Source organism: Ranitomeya imitator, chromosome 3 (genome assembly GCF_032444005.1).
Source record: "Ranitomeya imitator isolate aRanImi1 chromosome 3, aRanImi1.pri, whole genome shotgun sequence".
Taxonomy (NCBI): Eukaryota; Metazoa; Chordata; class Amphibia; order Anura; family Dendrobatidae; genus Ranitomeya; species Ranitomeya imitator.
In genome coordinates, this window is record NC_091284.1 from 151,936,513 (window position 1) to 151,949,859 (window position 13,347).

General features: G+C 42.2%; 1 protein-coding gene across 1 annotated transcript in view; it reads right to left on the minus strand.

The window, feature by feature from the left end:
• Positions 1–973: 973 nt before the first annotated feature.
• LOC138671967 (arylsulfatase H-like) overlaps positions 974–13,347 on the minus strand; it is a 130,234-nt gene continuing 117,860 nt past the window's right edge. Inside the window, exons 8-10 of the mRNA XM_069760072.1 lie at positions 12,735–12,897; positions 7,382–7,503; positions 974–1,678 (exon numbers count right to left, since the gene is read on the minus strand). Coding sequence (XP_069616173.1) covers positions 1,326–1,678; positions 7,382–7,503; positions 12,735–12,897 — 638 coding nt within the window. The 3' untranslated portion in view covers positions 974–1,325. The remainder of the gene's footprint in view (positions 1,679–7,381; positions 7,504–12,734; positions 12,898–13,347) is intronic.

The window sequence follows — 13,347 nt, forward strand, 5'->3', positions numbered from 1 at the left end:
CTATCTATCTATCCCATATCTATCTATCTATCTATCTATCCCATATCTATCTATCTATCTCATATCTATCTATTCCATATCTATCTATCTATCTATCTCATATCTATCTATCCCATATCTATCTATCCATCTATCTATCCATCTATCTATCTATCTCATATCTATCTATCCCATATCTATCTATCTATCCCATATCCAAATTCAAATTCAAATTCAATCAAATTCAATATCTATCTATCTATCTATCTATCTATCTATCTATCTATCTATCTATCTATCTATCTATCCCATATCTATCTATCCCATATCTATCTATCTATCTATCTATCTATCTATCTATCTGTCCCATATCTATCTATCTATTCCATATTTATCTATCTATCTATCTATCTATCCCATATCTATCTATCTATCTATCTATCTATCTATCCCATATCTATCTATCTATCTATCTATCTATCTATCTATCTATCTATCTATCTATCTATCTATCTATCTATCTATCCCATATCTATCTATCTATCTATCTATCCCATATCTATCTATCTATCTATCTATCTATCCCATATCTATCTATCTATCTATCTATTTATCTATCGATCTATCCCATATCTATCCAGAGAAAAAAAGAAAAAAAAACAAAAAACTACCAGCACTCCTAATGTGAACAGGTGCAAGCTGCAGACTGCAATATAGATAAAAAAGAACACAGCAGCACATGTACATGAATCTAGGCCATGTGAACACAGACAAATATTCAATATGAATTATACTTCTCAAAAATATTTTTTCACAATTTTTTTTTATTTTCAAAAAAATGTTTTTCATAAAACTTACAGTAATAGATGAAATGACTTGGCCAATTCATGTGTGCCCATCAACCACGGCAAGGTGATCTTCTGATGGGTCCTACTCTACCATATATGCCACTTTTGGGCCACCAGCCTACAACTATGGACAAAACATGTCACTCTGGGCTAAACCTACATTTTATTTTTTTTTCAAAAAACAATGCCAAGAGTGTGCAAAGCAGTCGTCAAAGCAACAGGTGTCTACTTTGAAGAACCTAGAATATAAGACATCATTTCAGTTGTTTCACACTTTTTTGTTAAGTATATAATTCCACATGTGTTAATTCATAGTTTTGGTGCCTTCAGTGTGAATGTACAATTTTCATAGTCATGAAAATACAGAAAAATCATTAAATCAGAAGGAGTGTCCAAACTTTGGGTCTGTACTGTACAAAAAGGTTCACCATGGAAAGCTAAAACTTAGACTTTATCGTTTCATGCACATTTGACAAACAATGAACTATTATTTAACAATCAATTATCATTTTGCTTATTGCACCAACAGAAAGGAAAAGTTCCACAGCATGGCTGCAGCCGGGGATCCCACATGTTGTTGTATCCATAGAGCTGCTGGGGCACCGCATGTAGCGTTGCATTATGGTGGGCTACAGCCTTCTGTATGGTTTGCAGCACTTCATTGTAGAGATCTGAATCAGAAGTAAGAGGATTCTTCTCTGAAGGATCATTAGAGAGATTATAAAGGAGTGGTGGAACATGGTAGATGACCTTCTCATCACTGCAGCCACAAACCTTAGAACCATAGCATGCCCCAGCTCCTTCTGGAGTGAACTTGGGAGACATATAATGAACCTTCCAAACAGTATCACCTGAAAAAAATATATATATATTTTCTTATTAAAATGTAGCATTCTATTGAAGGGACAATTTTGCCCTTCCAGACCAAACCCATTTTTCAAATCTGACATGTCATTTTATGTGGTGCTAACACTAGAATGCCTATATACCTTATATCCCAGGGATTCTAAGATCATTTTTTCATGACACCTTGTACTTTATGTTATTAGTGCATTCTGGTTGCTGTGTTTTGCATATGTTTTGGTTTTTCAAATATGAAATAATCTGAAATTTTTACTAATTTACAATTTTCAAACGTTTAATTGTTAACCATTAAACCAGATAATCATGCTGCAAAAGTTTAACAAATCATTTACCATCTCTCTCATCAGCATTATATTACCAACACCCTTTTATTTTGTTAAGATGTTAAATGGTGTAAATGTTTAACAAAACATTTTTTACAAAGAAATTTAGAAAACTTGTGTTTTTCGGGACCACTTTACATTTAGTGAGTTATAGGGACATGTATTGCAAAAATGCACAAAAATGATACCATTTTAACATGCCACGACACTCAAAGTATTCAAAGTTGCTGCCATGAAGTTTGTTAAAGTAACCTGTTAGGGTTGGCGGATTGCACTAAATTAAATTTAACTATAAAGTGCAGTCACAACCTGGGGTCGACCATGCAGCGATAACTGCTGCTAGTGTGAATAATGACGGATAAAGAAACTCCACACAGTGTAAGTGGAATGCAGAAAACCAAACCCAGATACTACTCAGAGATGCACAGGGAGAAGAGTGCCTACTTAGCTAACCACCAAGAGGCACAGGGACAGTAAGTACCAGCTCAGCCATCAACTGAGGGGAACAGGGAAGGTTAGTACCAGCTCAGCTAACCACCAAGAGGCACAGGGACAGTAAGTACCAGCTTAGCTATCAACTGAGGGGAACAGGGAAGGTTAGTACCAGCTCAGCTAACCACCAAGAGGCACAGGGACAGTAAGTACCAGCTCAGCTATCAACTGAGGGGAACAGGGAAGGTTAGTACCAGCTCAGCTAACCACCAAGAGGCACAGGGACAGTAAGTACCAGCTCAGCTATCAACTGAGGGGAACAGGGAAGGTTAGTACCAGCTCAGCTAACCACCAAGAGGCACAGGGACAGTAAGTACAAGCTCAGCTATCAACTGAGGGGAACAGGGAAGGTTAGTACCAGCTCAGCTAACCACCAAGAGGCACAGGGACAGTAAGTACCAGCTTAGCTATCAACTGAGGGGAACAGGGAAGGTTAGTACCAGCTCAGCTAACCACCAAGAGGCACAGGGACAGTAAGTACCAGCTCAGCTATCAACTGAGGGGAACAGGGAAGGTTAGTACCAGCTCAGCTAACCACCAAGAGGCACAGGGACAGTAAGTACAAGCTCAGCTATCAACTGAGGGGAACAGGGAAAGTTAGTACCAGCTCAGCTAACCACCAAGAGGCACAGGGACAGTAAGTACCAGCTCAGCTAACCATTGAGGGGAACAGGGGAAATAGGAAGTGTGCAATACCTCATTTATACCACTGCAAAAGAACATGTGGGTTGGACTTTCTCTGTGGTGCAATACCCTGTTAACCCCACATGGAAGTACAGCATACATACAGAACAGAAACAGATAGCAAAACTCACAGTCATTGAGAACACTCAACAAACCTCCTCTCCGGACAAACCAGAATTCTAATGGCTTGATGCCAACCCTGAACTCACACAGACAATCTCGTCTCTGGAGGTGCCAGAATTCCAACAGCACAGGACCAGCCCAGAACACTTGCAGACCCAGATCCCACGGGCAGCGGTTACCGTGCTAAACACACAAAATGCACAGACAGAGCGATAGCATATCCACCCATACATACACCAAACACAAGTGACGCTAGCACACCCGCGTGCCAGGCTCCACCCCAAACACTCACCACCAGTCGGGTGGGGCGTCGCCCGTGGACCAACCCGGAGATGCCACATCAGCAGAGCAGAAAGCATCCGAGCACCAATGACAAGGCGCCACATCACGGACATGCTCAGTAAGGTGATTTCTGGACATAGATTCCAGAGAGTGGAACTGCCTCTGTATACCACTGGTTACCATAGACTTTAGCTGAGATCCAACAGTAACCACACATATAAAAGGGGCTTGAGAAGCACCAGCCTTTAACACTTGTCAGTTGGCCTAGACCCCTAAACTACCACATTTGTTTTAGCAATCTTTTCCTACATTCCAATAAACTCCTTTATCTGGCTTATTAACTGCTGCAGTCCTGCTATGTGTAGCACAGGAGATCACAGCTAAAAATATTCATTGATTGGGTAAAATGATCTTATGTGCAGTACAAAACATCATCGTTCTCAGCAGTGTACTGTCCTGTGTAAACAGGACTCACACTGTCGAGATCCATGGCAGCCTATGTACACTGGATTATCCACTACTGATAGCACATTGTGAATCGCTTACTTGGTCTGCATGCGCAAATAGGCTATTAATCGTTCACTGATTTAACTGATTAACAGTAATTTAGTGCTGCCTCTCAGGGTATGTGCACACGTCCGGATTTCTTGCAGAAATTTCCTGAAGAACACCGGAAATTTTCTGCAAGTAATCCGCATTTTTTTTTTTTTTGCGTTTTTTTCGCGTTTTTCTTAGCATTTTGCAAGCGTAATTAGCTTGCAGAATGCTAAAGTTTTCCAAGCGATCTGTAGCATCGCTTGGAAAACTGACTGACAGGTTGGTCACACTTGTCAAACATAGTGTTTGACAAGTGTGACCAACTTTTTACTATAGATGCTGCCTATGCTGCATCTATAGTAAAAAATAGAATGTTTAAAAATAATAAAAAAAAATTAAAAAAATGGTTATACTCACCCTGCAGACAGCCGATCTCCTCAGCGGCGTCCATTCCAATAGATGGTGTGTGTGTGCAGGACCTTCGATGACGTCGCGGTCACGTGAGCGGTCACGCGACCAATCACAGGACCGCGACGTCATCGCAGGTCCTTCACACAGACCATCTATAGGAACAGAAGCGGCAGTATGCAGCGCAGAGAGGCGGGAAGACACCGGGGCCATCAGAGGGTAAGTATATGACTATTTTTTATTTTAATTCTTTTTTTTTTTTACTAATTATATGGTCTCCTCTCCTCCACCCTGGGTACCAACTGCACATAATCTGCTTACTTCCCACATGGTGTGCACAGCCCCATGCGGAAAGTAAGCGGATCAGCGCCGGCCAGCCTTAAAGCACAGCGGTGACGTCACCGCTCTGCTTTCCGGCCGCTGTGCTCACAGTCAGTGCAGGAAAGCACAGCGCCGGGGACAGACAGCGGAAGGTAAGTATGTAGTGTTTTTTTTTTTTTTACTTTTACGATGGTAACCAGGGTAAACATCGGGTTACTAAGCGCGGCCCTGCACTTAGTAACCCGATGTTTACCCTGGTTACCGGCATCGTTGGACGCTGGAGAGCTGTCTGTGTGACAGCTCTCCAGCGACCAAACAGCGACGCTGCAGCGATCGACATCGTTGTCGGTATTGCTGCAGCGTCGCTGAGTGTGAAGGTACCTTAAGTAAATAAGTAAAAGCAATAGTACATATTAATAAATAGGGTGTTTCGCAAACACAGTTTTTCATCTAAAAAAGCGTAAAAGCCATCCCACCAGAATCAAGGTGTACCCAAATTCAGGGTGGTCCTAACCTCTAGTATTAAAACTTTACCATACATCATTGTGACATCAGTGGGAATAAGGGCAGAGCAGGTCTGGGTCCTGAACATGGAAACACAGCAAACTGTAGGGTGCCAACCTCCGCTGCAAGGTAGGGGTCATAGGGCAAGACCTTACCTTTTATATAAAATATATATCACAACTATTCTTTTGCAAACACAATATATGGACAGTTAAGGCTATAAATGAGTAATAATTACATGTGAGAATGTTACATTTGATACAGTTCAATGACAACTCTTGTGACTGCTAATTTGTAAGGGAGATCAATAGTTCTTTTGGAAAGATGGTACTGGTAACGCCAAGATTGAGCAAAGTTTTGTGCTGATGGTTAAATCAAAGACCCACAGAAAGAAACACCAGCAAAGTGTAATTTATTAGATCAGGGGTCTCAGACCTGTATTGGGGTCTTTTGTTTGTTGACTGTGTTTTTCCATTGTGTACTATATAAGCATGTTCCCTGTTACTAAATAGGTAAGGGATTACTAGGGGGAGATGACGATGAGCGGGGTCGCCATTGTCATGACCCTAGGGTGACAACGTTCGCAGCTCATGTAGGGATTGATACTAGAGCAAGATCCCATCTGTAAGTTTGATATAGTCATCTGGACTATCACTCTGATTGAATCCCCAATCTGGGGAAGTAATACATAGTGGCCTTCCTCCTTAAAGTGGTCCTTGGACAGGATGATGTTTTACGAGAAACCCTGGGCTTGCTAAATGCTGAAGGTAATGGACCTAAACAGGACTGAAAGAATGAAAGAAATAGGACTAGGAATGGGAGCAGATAAAGACTTGCTGATAAGGACTGTGGCGACAAGCTGGGCTGTAACGAAGTAGGGTGAAGCAGTATGCTTCTCCGGCCCAGGAGTACACTAAAGTCAAAGGAACCTATATGTGTGAAAATGCTTTGTACTGTGAAGGAAACGTCCATAAGACTTTGTACCCGCCACCCCTTGTACATAACTTTAACAAGTTACCGTTCAGTGAAGACTGTGTTTTAGGCCGGGGTCACACTAGACCGTAATACGGCCGAGTGCAATGCGATAAAAAAAATCGCATTGCACTCGGACCAATGTTACCATATGGGGCCGCTCCCACCAGCCGACTTTTTGTCGGCCGTTTTCCTCGGTCCGAGACAATCGCAACGTGCTGCGATTGTCTCAGACCGAGGAAAACTCTCGGCTCACTCGCACTCATATAAGTCTATGGGTGCGAGTGAGACAGCGCACACCACTCGGATAACATCCGAGTGATGTGCGCTATAAGCGGACCCCAGCAATGGAGGAAAACTCTCGGCTCACTCGCACCCATATAAGCCTATGGGTGCGAGTGAGACAGCGCACAGCACTCGGATAACATCCGAGTGATGTGCGCTATAAGCGGACCCCAGCAATGGAGGAGATGGAGAAATTCATTTCTCCACCTCCTCCGCAGCTGTGCTCCGATCCTCCCTGTGCAAGAGAATCGGAGCACAGACGCATGACAGGAGCCGAGTGTCATTAGCATATCGCATCCGATGCTCTCGCATTGGATGCAATACGCCAGTGTGACCCCGCCTTAGAGAGGGAGTCTTCTTTATTGAACTCTGAAACCTATGGTCCTGGCAGGCCAACACCTTCGGCTACAGACAGCCTGCACGGGTACAAGGCCCTCACAGCATCAACACCAACACCCAGCCGGGAACCCCTCTTTCATGTAGCCCTCCTGGGCATAACAGGAGAAGACGAGTGTCTCGTCCACGGCTAAGAACCGCGCTATATAATCACAGTTTGACACTATTAAAATGGACCCAGTCCTACAATACTAATATTAATAAACTGTTTCTGGTAGAAAATAATCTAATGGAAACAGTGTGGCACATCAGGGTCTTGTGGGGGCAGTGTAAAATGGCAGACACTAATATGTAAGAACTAAACAATGGATAGGTAAAAAATTTCCATGTTCAAAAGATACAAAATATAATTGCTGTACTTACTGATGTTATGCTGCCATCGAACTGCATGCAAGTATTCAGCACAGTAGTGAAACATAAATTCATGATCAGAGTTGGGTACCATTCCTTGCAGAAGAGGCATCAAATCTTTACCATCAATTATTCTGAAAGTATAGATAATAATTAATTACATGCAATATTAGCTGAAAGCACTATTCTAAAAACTAAGATCTAAAGAAGCAGAAGTGTGATGTGCACAAGAAGGATCATGTGCAGCAAGAGAACAGAAATTCCTTAACAACCCCTTCACGACCTCCGCCGTACTATTACTGCGCATGTCGTGTCTCCCCCTTTGATGTGGGCTCCGGTGCTGAGCCCACATCAAAGTCGCGACATGTCAGCTGTTTTGCATCCATACATAAGAAGAAAAGGAGGAAGGCACTCACCAAACTTGTAAAATCCAGTCCTTTAATTAACGCATGGACAGACTTAGCAGGGAGGGGTGTGGAGGATGACGGACGACGGCCGTTTCGCGCTGACGAGCGCTTCTACGGGTCCTGTGTGGTGAGTGCGTTCCTCCTTTTCTTCTTATGTATGGATATTTATCGCCTTGCTATTTTTGGATACTGCACCACCTATCAGTCAGCAGGAACCGGCAGCATGGTTAAGGCTATATGATTTGGCATTCTGAGTGAGCGCAGCTGTGCGGACGTGCTTTTCTTTTCTTTTTCTGTGTGGCTGTCAGCTGTTTTGCACAGCTGACATGAGCGCGCAATAGCGGCGGGTGAAATCGTGATTCACCCACCGCTATTAACCTGTTAAATGCCGCTGTCAAACGCTGACAGCGGCATTTAACTACGGCTTCTGGCCGCGCAGCAGGAAATGAGCGCATCGCTGACCCCCATCACATGATCGGGGGTCGGCGATGTGTCAGGACAGTAACCATAGAGGTCCTTGAGACCTCTATGGTTACTGATGCCGGCCTGCTGTGAGCGCCCCCTGTGCTCGGCGCACATAGCACACCTGCAATTCAGCTACATAGCAGCGATCTGATGATTGCTGCTATATAGCTGAAGCGATCGAGTGGTGCCAGCTTCTAGCCTCCCATGAAGGCTATTGAAGCATGGCACAAGTTAAAAAAAAGTTTTTAAAAATATGAAAAAAATAAAAAAATATAAAAGTTTAAATCACCCCCCCTTTCGCCCCATCCTAAATAAAACAATAAAAAAATAATCAAACCTACACATATTTGGTATCGCCGCGTTCAGAATCGCTCGATCTATCAATAAAAAAAGCATTAACCTGATCGCTAAACAGCGTAGCAAGAAAAAAATTTGAAACGCCAGAATTAAGTTTTTTTTGGTCACCACGACATTGTATTAAAACGCAATAACGGGCAATCAAAAGAACGTATCTGCATAGAAGTGGTATCATTAAAAATGTCAGCTTGGCACGCAAAAAATAAGCCCTCACCCAACCCCAGATCACGAAAAATGGAGACGCTATGGGTATTGGAAAATGGCGCTTTTTTTTTTTTTTTAAGCAAAGTTTTGAATTTTTTTTTTCAACACTTAGATAAAAAATAACCTAGACATGTTTGGTGTCTAGGAACTCAAAATGACCTGGAGAATCACAATGGCAGGTCAGTTTTAGCATTTACTGAAGCTAGAAAAAAAGCCAAGCAAAAAACAAGTGTGGGATTGCACTTTTTTGCAATTTCACCACACTTGGAATTTTTTTCCCGTTTTCTAGCACAAGACATGGTAAAACCAATGTTTTTGTTCAAAAGTACAACTCGTCCTGCAAAAATTAAAGGGCCTCTGTCACCCCCTGGCTGGGGCAGGCGCAGTGAGCTGTGGCCGTCTGACGTCACATCCAGTCTTGCAGACTGCGACTGCACCAGCCAGTACTAAACAGCGCAGGCGCCGGATTTCATGGGAAAACAGCGCGGAGGGGTCGGCGCCCGGCGCCCCTGAAGATTTGAGTGACGGCAGTGTGGCGTTTCAAGCAGGGGGGTTAAGACCTGCCTCCCTGTCTAAAGACAGGTATTTTGGAGAAGTTATAAAATGCTTTATTTTGGGAATAAATGCACCAAAAACTAAAAGAGGCACCTTGTTAGAATGCAGTATTACTGCTGCACAAGGTGGCTCTTTTAGTTTATAACGGCTGGAGGGGGTGACAGAGGCCCTTTAAGCCCTCAAATGACCATATTGACAGAAAAATAAAAAAGTTATGGCTCTGGGAAGGAGGGGAGCGAAAAACGAAAATGCAAAAATGAAAAAGGGCCGCGGCGGGAAGGGGTAATAGGGCACTTGTTTCCCATCATTTGTTACCATTTTTACAGTTCACAATGAGTGCAGCTAATGTCTCCGTATAGGATTTACAGTCTGTAGACATGTATCACCTATGATTTTAATTATTGATTTATGGTGATATAGTAGTCTGGGATTTTTTTGAGAAATTATCCCCCCCAAAAATTAAAAACCAAGTTGGGAACCCTCTAAGAGACGTGAATGTAATTTAAAAGTAAGAAATTTACCTATACTGGACAAGGCACTTGACATGCACATACATTAAGTAGTTTCAGGTAACATTGAAGAATCCTAATCACTTTTTCCCTAAACCTGAGTAAATTAGTAGAGTAATGTCATGATATAGTGTTAATATATTCACTAATCTCCATCTTCAGTATTTAGCACCGCTCTGCTCCTCTTCTACTTCACGTGATGGTTATTAAGACTTTCCTGTATCACACTGGGCTCTGTGTGACCCAGAACTTGCTTTTACATTACAAGACTATAGAGCAGGGATTTCCAACTCAAATACACAGAGGACCAAAATTAAAAGCTTGATATTTATAAAAAAAAGTCTACAATTGAGGAAGATTTTTATAATGATTAACTTTTTTATATGGAAACACACTTAAAGTGACTGCAGACTTATCTATTTGGACTGGACAACCCCTTTAAGGCACTTGTGCATGCAAACCTCACAGTTATGCTAGGCAGAAGACAAGCTCAGAGACTCTGCAGACAAAGGTATCACATTTAGACTATGCAGGCTGCTCACAGTAATGGCTCTTCCACACGTCCTGATATTTCTGGAACTGGAAAAAACAGTACCAGAGATGTCGGTGTCCGTGAGCCAGTGTTCATGTGTTCTATACTTGTGGCACATGTGTGGCAACCATGTGACGCTTGAAAATCAGCGGTACTGTTTGCGCTGTTGCCCATTATCAGGTGAGGAAGACAGCTCACATCAATGTCCCCTGCTTCTCCAGCAATCAGCGCGAGCAGGGGACAATGTTGAGAGTTGTATTCAACTGATAACAGCGTGAGCAGGTGGTAACTTATGGGAGTATTCATCAGCCACTGCCTGCGCTATAAATACATATTTTTTTTTTAATGGACATGGGTTCCCCTGTATTTTTGATAACCAGCTAAGCAAAACTGACAGCTTCGCGCTGCAACCCTCAGCTGTCAGCGCTATCTTGGCTAGTTATCAACAAAAGAGTGGTCCCCACTCTGCTTTTTTTTAAATTATTTAAATCAAAAAATAAAAAAACAATGTGTCTATAATTGTATTGTAAATAAACACATAGCCATAGTAAAGTCTGTTATTTAAAATAAAACAAAACGCAATTTGACTTTTTTGTTTAAAAATAACAAACACAGTTATACTCACCTAATGCACATTCCATTGAAACCCTCAACTCCTGTAATAAAACTAAAATAAAAAACAACAATATCCTTTACCTGTCCTTTGTTCTGTCCGACACCGTAAACCACGGCCAGGTGCTAAACACTTTTCAACTTGGACGCTGCCAAGATGTGTCCGTCCAGGCTGAGAACCACTGAGAAATGAACTGTTGCAAGCAGAGATGGATTACGACGTGGGACAGAACGACGGACAAGTGAGTGATATGGTTTTTATTTTTGTTTTATTACAGGAGATAAAAATTTCAATGGAATAAAAATTAGATGAGTATCACTGTTTTTGTTATTTTTAAATAAAAAAGTCAAAGTGTGTTTTATTTCTATTTCAAATATAGGACTTTATTCTGGCTATGTGTTTACTTACAATATAAATATAGGATTCGTAATGGATAGGTGTCTTATAGATGCCTCTCCAGTACTAAGCCGTGGGCTTGATGTCACCAGAAAATACAAAGGTGACATCAACCCTACAAACATGAACCCCACTTACCACAACCAAAGGGCAAGCACGACTAGCTGTGCAAAGTGCCAGAATTGGGGCATCTTATAGATATACCTTTTCTGGAGTGGCTGCGGGCTGCTATTTTAAGGCTGGGGGGCAATATCCATGGCCCCTTACCAGCCTGAGAATACCAGCCCACAGCTGTCTGCTTTAGTTTGGCTGGTTGTCAAAATTGGGTTGAGCACACACTGTTGTTTTTAATTATTTAGTTAAATAATTAAAAACCCCTCTATTCTTGATAACCAGCCTTGCTAAAGCTGACAGCTGAGGGTTGCAGCTTTGAGTTTTTCCTGGCTGGTTATTAAAAATAAGGGGGAACCCAAGTCATTCTTTAAAAAAAAATACTTATTTATAGCACAGGCAGCAGCTGATGAATACTCCCAACAACCGCGGTCTGTTCTTGCTGTCAACAGGTGAATACGACTCAACATTGTCCCCTGCTAGTGCTGATTGCAGCACAAGCAGGGGACAGTGTTATGAAATTTCTTCAGCAACGGCCTCGGGGACCAGCATAAACAGTACCACTGATTCCGAAGTGCTGGTACGTGTCACACTGATAACACATGGATGTCATCCGTATATGATCAGTGTGCATGTATGCAGAACATTTTGTGGCAGATGCAGCTGTTAAAAATATGACATGTCAGCGTGTTTTGGCCATGGACATACGGTCCGTGGAAACACACTGACATGCATAGACCAACAATTCACTTGAAGTGTAAGTGTCTTTGGTGTGTGTGAAAACCATCACCACATGTACCGAACACACTGACATCTGAAAGAGCCCTAACATGAACTACCAGCGGCCTGACACTGCATCCGGCGACTCATCTCTCAGGGCTCCTTCTCACTTGTGAGAAATACGTGCGAGTCTCGCAAGTTAAAACCCAGCTCTGGCGCTGGCACTTGGGAGCGGAGCATGCAGCACCATGCAGCCGCACGCTCCGCTCTGGAGTGATGGCATCAGAGCTTGGTTTTAACCTGCGAGACTCGGACGTATTTCTCGCAAGTGAAAAGGAGCCCTTAGACACAGAAACAATACTTCAGAGATTAATATATGCATATCATGGAACAAAAAGTAACCTTCACTTATGAAGGATCGAAATATAACGTGGTGCAAAGGAGTTAATGACATGAAAGCAACCGAAGAAAACCATACTAGAATTTATTTTAATACCTGTCTTGTGGTGGCATGCCTCCTCCAAGTTTTGCTACTGTGCTGTAAATATCCATGAGACTTGTTGCTTTATCAATTATAGTACTTGCAGGAAGAACCCCAGGCCAACGTAGGATTCCTGGCACTCGTATCCCACCTTCCAGTCCTCCCATACCTTTACCACCTATGCCATGTAGAGACAACAGAAAAATGAAAGCACAATAGTTGGGTAATTAGTGATTGGCGAGTGATGAGAAAGCAGAACATATTCCTTATGGTGCTGGGTTTTGTCAATCAGGACACAAATTCATGTTGCTTCCTTGTCTATACCTTTTCCATAACCTTTGGGCCCCAGCCTTCTCTAAAGGAATTGTATTGTTAGCAAGGGGAGTCCTACAGAGGTTCTGCCATCCAAATGCACAAGAAATGGGATCAACTAAAGCATATGCAATATTGGCTCATTACTTTGCCTATAATCAAGCTGTTATTCATATTTTAATCAGATATTCAGGCAAGTTGGACCATTCTCAAGACTAGAGGCTTATCACAGAGAATACCATTGGTAGACTTTGTAACATATACATTAATATTAAAACTAAAGGAGATGAGATGAAAAAGTTAATCTTTCTATATA